At 33.8% G+C, this 11,477-nt stretch overlaps 1 protein-coding gene and 1 pseudogene across 1 annotated transcript; one reads left to right on the top strand and one right to left on the bottom strand.

The window, feature by feature from the left end:
• The first annotated feature begins 4,337 nt into the window (after positions 1 to 4,337).
• On the top strand, positions 4,338 to 4,853 carry LOC150035626 (uncharacterized; annotated as a pseudogene).
• Positions 4,854 to 8,243: 3,390 nt separating this feature from the next.
• On the bottom strand, positions 8,244 to 8,651 carry LOC150035625 (uncharacterized). Its single transcript, XM_090314376.1, has one exon. The coding sequence runs from the start codon at positions 8,649 to 8,651 to the stop codon at positions 8,244 to 8,246; it is 408 nt and encodes a 135-aa protein (XP_090170502.1).
• Between the last annotated feature and the right edge of the window lie 2,826 nt (positions 8,652 to 11,477).

The raw sequence follows: 11,477 nt of genomic DNA, 5'->3' as shown, positions 1-11,477 counted from the left end.
AAGCAATAAATATATATGATATATTTAACCTAATATTTCATTGTGAATTAAACATAAAGAGAGAGAAAATATGAGATATTTAAATAAGATTTAAATATCAAGATTATGAATAGATATTCATATAAATTGGGATAATTGTTGAATTTAACATTAAATTAAATTAATTAAATTGTTTAATTAATTATTTAATAATAATTTATTTGTAAAATTGATTATTGGAATTAATTTTGAAATTAAATGGAATTGGCCAAAATTGCATTAAAAGTCAAATTGTTGACTAGGTCAAAAATGCAATGGAAGTCAAATTGTTGACTTTTGACTATAAGAGTCAAACTTTGACCTTGAGAGTCAAACTTTAACCAAGTTAGTGGAAAGATCCAACATTTGTGAGTGAAAAATGTCAATTTTTGCATGGCTAAGGGTTTTCTTCATTTGACGACACTTGTCCCACTAAATCTCACTTTGAGTCAGTGGATTTTTTAGTGTCAAATTCTCATCAAAGTTAAAGTTGCATGTTTGCATATAATGGTCTTTAAAAGGGAGTGTTTAATGCTTTTGAAGAACTCTTGGCCATAGTTGGTTTTATGAGATTATGTGATAATCTCATTCCTTTTTTCTCTCAAAGCTTTAACATTTTTCCTCTCTAAATTAGTCATTCACCGAATTCCACCATCCTATTCTAAGGTCGGAGAATAGTCGGGAAGACTCTGGTGGTGATCTAGGAACCGTTCGTGAGGAGATTGGAGTTGATTTGGAAAAGATTCAAAGACTACAAAGGTTGTATTATTTTCCCCTTTTTTTTTGTATAATTGCATGCATGCTTATCTTTGTAATTAATCTAATTAGAATAATTTAGATCTTTTTTTCTTCTGCTATGCATGTGTTCGTCTCATCAATAAATCGGACCAGTCTAGACCTTCTAAACTGGCTGGTCGACGCACGCAGGCGGGGTCAACTAGTGGAGCAGCCAAGTGCGCGGGTGGTTATCTGGGTCAACAGGGTGAGTTAGGCGCGCGGAATGGGTCGGACGCGAAAACAAGAGGCACGTGATCAGGGCTGATGGAATTAGGTCGGACTTCTGGTGGGTCAAGCACATGGAACGGGTCGAACGATAGGTGCGCATGAGGAGCCACCGAACCGGGTCTGGTCGCTGGGTTATCGGGCCTAGTTGCGAGTCTGGAAGCAAAACTAGGTTTGGGAGATAATTCTTTACCTTTTCTCTCGGCCAACTTGAGTTCTTTCCCTTCTTTTAAACAATTGAAGGCTTAAAAGGACTCTAATAACTCCAAAAAATTTACAAACCCTTTGCAATACATAAAAGCTCATATGCATGTGAGCAATTACAATTTCATTAACAAATTAATGAGAAAACAAATGCCAAAACCGTAATGTAATGTATATACTTTAGTCAACCAAAAATTCATCATATGAACAACACCCACAAAATGCAATAGAATGTTTAAGCATGCTCTGATTCCAATCGTTGGAACATAATGACAACATGAAAAGCGGAAGCAAAGATCAATAATGCTCTAATTACATTAAAACTAAAATAAGCATGCTAAAAAGGTTAGAAAATAAAACCTTTGTAGAATCTACCGTAATCTTCATCTCCGTGCTCGATCGACACCACCAATGGAAAATCTTTGTTATTCTCTGATTGAAGAACATGGTTGTGAGACCAAATTATTAGTAAAAATTAGGGAATTTCACTAATTAAAATGGAGAGTCAAGGAGATTTTGTGGAAGAGATGAAATCAATATTCAAGGAAGCATTAAGTTCTAATTTTTAAAAATCAAAACTTATTTAAAGACAAAATACATGCAAAATCTTATCTTGCATGTCATCTACCTCAAACTCCACTAGCATGAAATCTCTAGGTGTCAATATTTGGAAGAGTCACTTCAATAACCACTTAGCTAGTGGGAAAATCCAACAATTGGATTTTTCCACTCACTAATTTTTTATTAAAATAAAATTTATAATAAAACAATTTTTGACAAAAAAAAATATGAAATACTATTTTCATATTTTAGAAGTTATTTGATTAAAATAATTTTAATTAAATAAAATAAACAAATGTAATATCACATATTAAATTGTCTTTGACACCTAGCTTTGATTAATCGCATCAATAGATTTTTAAAACATTTTCATGTTACTATTTTATTTAAAATATACTCTCCAAAAATAATTAATTAATTGGAAATTATATCTTACGTAAAATTCAACTTTTCCTAAAGACCGAATTTGAACATTTCAAATTCTTTTTTCACCTAGTCCTTCAAGTTTGTCCGTATTAAGCTAGCAAGGAGACCCGATGGACCTACAGATCATGGGCTACAACAATCCAAGACTAACCGATCAAACTCTTTAACCTGGTTAATCAACATTCGTTAACTAACAAGACTGTCCACCATAGCCTGTAGTTGCACTCCCCTCACTATAGACATATTATGTGTCCATTTGATATAACCGTCGTAGATAAGTTGATCCTTCATAGCTTGTTCGTAAACTCAGCTAGGCCAAGTACCAAAATGCCCTTGAGTTACATATTTTCTCCTTATGTACGATTGTTCCTCTAATGAACAATTGATTTAAGATCTTAATCACTAAATCCATTCCCTCTCAAGCCAACAAGAGGATGAGGCTTCTTGTTCAAGACCCAGGATTAGCCCTTAAAGGAACAACCTTTCTACTATCTCTAAAATGAGAAGGAGTGAATTCCATCTTGTAAATTCTATGTCTCCAGCTATCTACCCAATCGTCTCCCTGAAATGGGAGGCATATTGAGCAGTGCTGTTGAGCTTACCCTCACCTATGTAGATCAAGGAAAAATCTCGAATAAACAAGAGTTCATAGACAGCTCAGGATACAAATCAAGTTATCTAGGTCATCAAGAAGTGAAATTAATTAGTGTTAACATTAAATGGTATTAATACGTAAGTGATTATTTTGTGGTCAGATTTACACAATCTCATCATGTAGAACACATCCGCTCACATGTCTCTACATGAACGAGTTAATCACATCGTTTATGACACTTTACAACATTTATAACAATCATAAAGCGGGCCGTATTCAATAGTATCTCCAGAAATAGGTACCCAACCTAATCCAAGTACTATAGACTATTTAGGCTATTTTACTCGAACTTGATCCAGTTTTATGTCTCCACATAAAGTCCAAGTACTCATTACAATAGCCAAGGGTTCATAGTTTATTGGATTTAAAGTTATCAATTCATTTTCATTCAACAACATTTGTCTGAATAAACTCCATATATGTTTACTATTTATAAACTACGAGTTTTAGGACATACAACCCAACAGCCTCACCAATTAATTCAAACGCCAACTCTCTCAGTGATGGACACTTTTCGAAAGCATCAACAAAAATAGTTCCTTTGAGATATTTATTAATGAGATCAAAAGTAAAGATGAATGGATGCCTTCACACATAAACTTTATGAAAATTAGGGCTATTAGGATTGTCAAACTCCAGAGAAAGATTGAGAATAAATTCTCTCACAATCTGAAGGTAGAATTGACTCAAATTTAGCACAGTTTTGTCAAGTTAAGCTTAAAGAATCAAATTCACAAGGTTGAAGCAATCTTGAGTTCTATTTTACAATTCCTTTTCATCCACAATTTTCCTACTAACGAAACATTTCCATAGACTAGCCTCTTTCTTAGTATTGAAAGAAACTCCATCTAATGGAATAGATTGTACATTCGATATAGTAGATTTAGAAGAACCAGTTTTCTTCCCTTTAGACTTATCTAAGGCTCTAGTAACATGATTGGGAATAGACTTGCCATCATCAGAAAAACTCTTGACATGTTGAGGGCATGTGCTTTGGATTTTACTGAAGCATGAGATTCGCAGATACATCTTATAGAATTTGCTTATAATAATAGTTATCAGGCGACAATTGGTATGGCTCCCTTCGAAGCCTTATAAGGAAAGAAATGAAACCATGATCCTGAACCGATCTTACTTGGGATCGTAAATCCCAAGTTCCTTGACCTTTATTCTAGGCGAACTGCTAATGTGACTGTGGCCCCTGATGGTGGATCGTTCGATAAGGCCATTGTAGTGCGAGCTGCAGCTTGGATTATCGTAGAATAAGAGGATTTGTCTTTCTTAGCTTAGGAAATGACTTCACTTTAAAGACCGCCGCATCTCATTCCAAGTTAGCTCTCTGCTCGAGATGCATGGGCTGGGCGCCCGTTGCAGATCCCCTATACACTGGGATGAAGTTGGGGAGCGAACACTACTAGGACCTGAATTGGTGCAGCAAACATCAGAGTCAATTAAGTTAATTCGGGAAAGAATGCGAACAGCTTAAAGCAGACAGAAGAGTTATGTTGATAACCGTCGAAAAGAGTTGGAATTCAAAGTAGGAGATCACGTATTTCTAAAGGTAGCACCAATGAAGGGCATTATGCGTTTCGGACGAAAAGGCAAACTTAGCCCCTGCTTTATTGGACCCTTTGAAATATTAGAACGTATTGGCCAAGTAGCTTATCGAGTAGCATTACCACCTACCCTTTCTACAATACATAATGTCTTTCATGTATCTATGCTTCGAAAATACGTGTTTGACCCATCACATGTAGTAAATTATGAACCTCTACAAATAAGTGAAAACTTGGAATATGAAGAGACTCCAGTTTACATCCTAGCAAGAGAGAAGAAGTCACTTCGTAATCGGGAAATAAGTTTAGTGAAGGTTCTCTGGAGAAATCAGCAAGTAGAAGAAGCTACATGGGAATGAGAAGAAGAGATGAAAGTCAAATACCCTTATCTGTTTAAGAACCAAGAAACTTTTGAGGACGAAAGTTCTTAAGGGGGGAAGAATGTAACAACCCAAATTTGTACGCATACACTACAAAAAATTAAATGTGAAATGTTAAGCAGGATGAAATTTTATTTAAAGGGATGGTAAATGTAATACCCTAACCCTAATTTAGAAAGTAGGAAAACAGATAAAATATATAATTAAGAATGAAAAATATATAGATTTAATAGGAAAATCGGGTGGAAATTTAGAATTGGAAAAAAATAGGAAATTTATTAATTATCCAAAAATAATGAATAAGGGGGCAGAATCAGGGAGGATTAATTAGTAGTTGGACGCTAGCTAATTCAGGAGACAACAGGCAGTAGATAACTTTTTGTTTGGGCACTGCTCATTGGAAGAATTGAAGGTGAATTAATTGTCCATATACTCTTAAAATTTGAAAGAGTTAAAAAGAGGAAGTGGAATCCACAAGCAGTGAAGGCAACCACGCATGAAAACTAGCGAGATTGGAGAGAAAATTGGAGAGAGTGAGAATGGAGAGAAAATTGGAGAGAGCGAGAGTAAAGAGAGTAAGATTCTCAGCGAGATTGTGGGAGAGAGCGGGAGCAAAAGCGAGAGCGGGAGTGAGAGCGAGACCAGCGAGAGCGAGAGTCACGAGAGCCAAACCAGCAGAAAGCTGGAGAGAGCGAGATTCTAAGAACAAAGAGAGCGAGATTTGGACAGAAGCGTGGATTATGCGTTGAATTTGGCCACGATCTTATAAATTATACATGGAGAACCCTAAAATTGAATACAAACAAAGGTTGAAGACGTAAGGGCAAATGTTAGCCAAAATTAGGTGTCTTATTAAGAGAAATTCTTAAACCTAAGTAATTTTAAAGAAGCCATTTGTAGGATGAGTTGTCGCACTGAGAAGAGCCAAAAACCACTATAAATAGGACCCTTTGCCGGAAGATTTAACCCATTCTCAAATAAATCTCAGTAACAAAGAATCGTGTGAAAGAGTAAGTGTGAATGAGGAAGTCTGTGAGGTTAGAAGAGATAAAGCTCGGGTGAGGTGCTGCCCAAATTTCCTTCTAGTTTAAGAGGGAAAGCTCTACTGATCAAACCATAAGGAATAATAAGAAATAACTAGGATCGCAGTAAAGGTAAGTAGTTATCTCACTAGTGTTTCATGGTAGTGTACCTTTAATATGTTGCATAATTATGTGATTGTTATGTTGCATTACATGTTTAAAATATGTTTATCGACAAGGGACCTCATGCATTATGTTTGTTCGTAAGATTAAATTTTATAAAGGTTATGTTGCTAGGGCTAGTAGGGCATGTATGATTGCACCCCTCTGGACCCAATTTTATGTCAAGATTATTCTAGGGCTAGCAGGGCATGTATGGTTGCACCCCTCTAGACCCAATTCTATGTCAAGATTATGCTAGGGACTAACAGGGTATGTATGGTTGCACCCCTCTAGTCCAATCTTACGTTTATGTTAATGGTTGATGTTGGATGCGACTCTGGCCCTACTGACTGCATAACCCGCTAATCATCAGATGGGCTAGTTTCCGCCTAAGTCTTCATCTTTCTGTCAGGGCGGAGAAATTTACGTTAGTGATGTTGGATGCGACTCTGGCCCTACTGACTACATGACCCGCTAATCATCAGATGGGTTAGTTTCCGCCTAAGTCCTCATCTTCCTATCAGGGCGGAGAAATTTACGTTAGAAGAATAACCGACCACTACATGTTATTATATGTTTTCGGTCCCGGTCATGTGTTTTCAGAACATGTTGCATGTGATTGTGCATTTGGTCACTACCCTATATGACAATGTATTCTGCTTCAGTTGTTGACAGAGAAACACAATTTTTTTTCTAAAACTGTGAAATCAAGTTGTTGCCTAGAAAGAAACATCCTCCAAATGTGCTTTTTCTGTCTTTAGAGCTCCCGATTGAGGCATTTATGCCAAATACTTGCTTCATCTTGTCAAGAAATATGAAAAACTTGCGAGAAAAAGTCAAGATTCCAAAGATAACAGTTATCAGATGACTGTGTACCTATCATAACAAGAGCTTTGACATTGTCAGTGACAACACATTGATCTTTTGTAAAGCTTACATTCAGACCTTGATCACATAACTGGAAAATATTAATAAGTTGGTAGTGAGCTCTTCAACCAACATTACATCGTTCAATGATGGTAGTCTTGAAAATTTTAATTTTCCTTTTCCAATGATCTTCCTAAAGCACCAACACTAAAAGTGACCTTTCCCGAGTTGACAGGTTTGATATCAGACAGATAATTCTTGTCACTCGTCATATGACGAGAGCTCCCACTATCAAAATATCAATCTCCTTTAGTCAAAGATTTGAAGGATGTCAGGACAACATTGCACCTATTAAGAACGTTCTTTACTCTCCACGCTTGTTTTACTTTAAACTTTCTTTGAAAGCTATTTTGTAAGCAGTGAGAGACTTTTCTAAAGTAGTCAACTATGTTAAGACTTTTTAATAGTTGGTAGCAAAATGGACATGTATGGCCCATTTTTCCACAATAGTGATAGATCCATCTTGGGCTGTAAACACGATCGAATTTCAGTATTTTATTTCTAGATAAGGTACCTGTAAAGCCATAAAACTCTGAATTCAGAGCTATAACAAACTCAATTTTTTGCTTCCCTTTGTATTGAGACTGTATATTCTGATGATTATCACCTTTTGAAAAGCATATGCCAGAATTATCACCAACTGGTTTTTTCTTTGTCAAAGTTTTCTCCAAAAACTCAGTACTAGCATTCAACTTTCTAACATTTTTACAAATAGATTCTTTATCGGCTCTAACTTGGTTATGTTCACGCTTTTAGATCTGCAACAGCGGTCATATGCCTGTGATTGTTGGCCATCAGAGTCTCAGTTCTTTCCTTTTGCACATCAAAAACTTTCTCATCATCTCGCCATTTAAGAAAAAGAACTTGATAGGAAGGATCCATTAACCCATAAATGGTCGTGTTGTGAACATTCTCAGCATATAAATCATATTAAAAAATCTCACAAAACGAGGTATCAAATGAGATGCTAGTGACAAGAGCCTTAACATCTTGCTCAGAGTCAGTGTTGTCTTCAGGCTCATCATCGGATAAGAGTTAAAACATAACTTTTACCCTGCTTCTTTAAGAAATTAGGACATTCTATTTGAAAATGACCATAACCTTCACACTCTCTGCATTTAAATGACCTTTATTTTTTAAGATTTAAAGCACCTGACTTATTAACCTCCGTTCTACTACTTCGAATTCTGACTTGCATGAGACGAAGTTAGCCACTAGACTTATTATTTTTTAAATTGAAATTTTCAGGTTTATTTCCAAATTGAGAACACGATTGAATTTTTTTGAAAGTAATGAAATAGATTCAGCAAGGGAATCCCTGGACTCTCTATCAACTCATCATGCTCATCATCAATTGATGATTGAAAAGAAATTCCCTTATTCTTCTTTTTCCATCCAAAGATATTTCAAAAGTTAGCAATGAGCCAAATAGTTCATCAAATTTCAAAGATGATATGTCTTGAGCCTCCTCAAATGAAGTAAATTTCATATCAAATTTCTTAGGAATAGACCTAAGCATCTTCAGAACAAGTCTTTCTTCCAAAATTTTCACTTTAAGAGCAAAAGACTCATTAGTAATATCCAGTAAACGAACATTGAATTCAACAATAGTTTCATCATCTTGCATTTTAAGATTATCAAACTTTGAAGTCAACAACTGCAACATTGACATTTTGACTTTTGAAGTCCCTTCATGAGCAACGGATAGAATATTCCATGCCTCTTTTGCAGAACACATGTATTGATTGACGTGAATATATTGCAATCCACACCATTAAATATGGCATTTAAAGCACGAGAATTTTCCCAGGACGCCTCATCTTCAGCTTTTGTCCACTGTAATTCTGGTTTTAAGATTTCCTTCCCATCATCTGCGTTGGTGATTGGATGAGACCACCCAGTAATCACAGTCTATGTTTTGCTATCAATTGACTTCAGAAAGGCCATCATTTGAGCTTTCTAGTAAAAATAGCTTGTTCCATCTAAGATAGGGGGACAAATGGTGGAGCCACCTTCTTTGATTCTGTTCATGATCTAAATACTTGAGATAAAGGTGACCATTTTGATACAAATTGTAAAAGCAATAGGATGACTCATCACTTGGAATACGAATGTTAAATGGAAAGCACTAACAAGCACTGTAACAACAAAATACCAACACAAAAAAAAAAAGAAGTAAAAGCACACAAGAATTAGTAACCCAGTTTGGCGATAAACCGCCTATGTTTGGGGGTAGTGTACCCAAGAAAGATAATCCACTAATATTAAAGAGTCAAGCAATTACAACGTAAATGTAATACTCCGACTACTATAGTGACTCACGTAGAGCCCAACTCACAAATTACCTAGGCTCTCTCTAGATGTTAGACTCTCTCTCAATTAAACTTAGGCTCCCATAAGTGTGATAATATTAGTATTGAACACTTCAGCTTTCGACAGTGTGTAAGGCTTCTCTCCACTTGATTATTTTCCTTGCAACTTAGTGAACTTCCTTCATCGATGAATCTTAAGTCCTTCCTAAGATGGAGAAATCATTCTCGAGTATGAAGTTTTAGGCTCCCCCTAAGACCAAGAATCCCTTTTCTTCAGCAATGCCTTAGGCTCCCCCTAAGAAAAATAGTATCTTCAAGGTATTTGAATGATTTATCCAAAGGATACGCACAATGGGATAAAGTGAGCAAAAATTGACAAAACCTACGATGCAGAAAACGTCTGTCAAGAACAAATCGGTTGTCAGAACAAATCAAAATGACACACTATTTGATCACAAAGAATTACACTCTTCTAATAATCAACAAATGCGACAACCCACAAAGAAGATCTGAATTCACCTTTTGTAAAGACCGTGGCCAAATAAGGAAAGAATGTCTAGAAAAATATATATTTTTAAAAAAGATAAGATGTACCATAAAAAGGAAAATATCAATCAATATACTTCTGCATAGATTTTCCAGATTAGGAAATAAAAATATTTTGCATATAAATTCTAGATTAGGAAAATAAAATATTCTATAGGAATTAAACATGTTTGAAGCAAATGTTAAGACATTATTTGAGATAACTGCAAAAAAACACCAGAAGCCGACTTAGAAAAACATAAAGACAATTAACGAATCTCCAACAGTTACCATTAGGGTCAAGCAACGACGGTAACAGTAAAATATGACAGATTCATAATTCTAGGTAAACGCGATCAAAAGCAATCCAATTATGTTTGTGATTCAGGCTTATTATGATTCATCAATCAATGAAATTTCATTTCGATTAGACTAATTTTCATTATGGTTTGATAAATGTGACTTTAATGGTGAGGGACGAACTCAATCCCCCACTTTGTTTCAAATATTTAGGTATATATTTCTAAAATTATAGTACAGATAACAGTGATAAAATTACCGTTAGAAAGATTAGGCACATCATTTCCAAAATTAGCATACAAACAAAAATGTTAGAATATCTTTTGCGAAAAAAACTACAATTGATAATATTCTTTGAAATAAATGGTTAACTAATTATAAACAAAATTCAATTACAATAATATCATTTGAATATATGAAATACAACCAATTCTTACTGATTTTTATTAAAGAAAATTGTTTCTATTTTTTATAAAAATATATCATTAAAAAATAGTGCAAATAAAAAAGGAGAAATACTCAAACAACTAAAAAAGGAAAAAAAAAAAAAAAAAAAAGGTGAGTTCATCACAATTATTTAAAAATGGGATGGATGCGTCTACCACAATTTTGAATAAGCCAATAGGAGGAAGAAAAAAAAAAAAAGATAGGAAACTGTAAAGTTATATTGTCTTAAAAAATTAAAACCATTTAACAAAATTCAAATCAATTAATATTATGAGTTGTTTTCAAATCTAGAAAAATGAATCAATTTATTTATAAATATAATAAAATATTATTATATATTAGTGATAGACACGGATAGATATCTATCATTATCAATGATAGATCAGTATCAATAATAAACACTAATAGATGTATATCAGTGTCTATCACTTTCTATCACTGATAGATAATGATATTTTGTTATATTTAAAAATATTTCCAACAGTTTTGCCATTTAAAATAATTACCCTAATGTTAGGGTTAATATTATTGTATAGTAAGTATATATATATTTTTTTAAAAATAATATATAAAACAAATATTGTGAAGGGTATTTTTTTTTTAATGTAAAAAGTACTATAACTTTATAATTGTTATTTTTTCCTTCAAATAAATTGCTACCTAATTATATAAAGAAAAATCAGTTATCATCTGAATACGAGGTAAAAAAATTGTTAATTAGGTTTTTATATATAAAAAAAAGTAGCATTTAAAATAGAGATTGTTAATGAAATTTTCATTTAAAAGATAACATTAAAAAATTGTGAAAGATTTTCTTAAAAAATGACATTAAAAAATAAAATAAAGAAAGATGAAATGCATCCCTCTCGATTTTAAAATATATATAAAATAAATGGAAAATAAAGCTAACAAGTAATTAAAAATTAAATATTTTTTTTAAAAATAAATAACAATGTGTGTCTTCCCAAAAAAAAAATAAA

This window comes from Benincasa hispida, chromosome 6 (genome assembly GCF_027475165.1).
Source record: "Benincasa hispida cultivar pf3 chromosome 6, pf3_genome.v1.1, whole genome shotgun sequence".
Classification (NCBI taxonomy): Eukaryota; Viridiplantae; Streptophyta; class Magnoliopsida; order Cucurbitales; family Cucurbitaceae; genus Benincasa; species Benincasa hispida.
The sequence above is the reverse complement of the archived record's forward strand: the minus strand, read 5'-3'. Positions and strand labels throughout refer to the sequence as shown.

What these genes read in the sequence shown, in the direction of transcription:
- LOC150035625 (XM_090314376.1), bottom strand. Translation starts at nt 8,651, where the DNA reads ATGTGTTCTGCAAAAGAGGCATGGAATATTCTATCCGTTGCTCATGAA.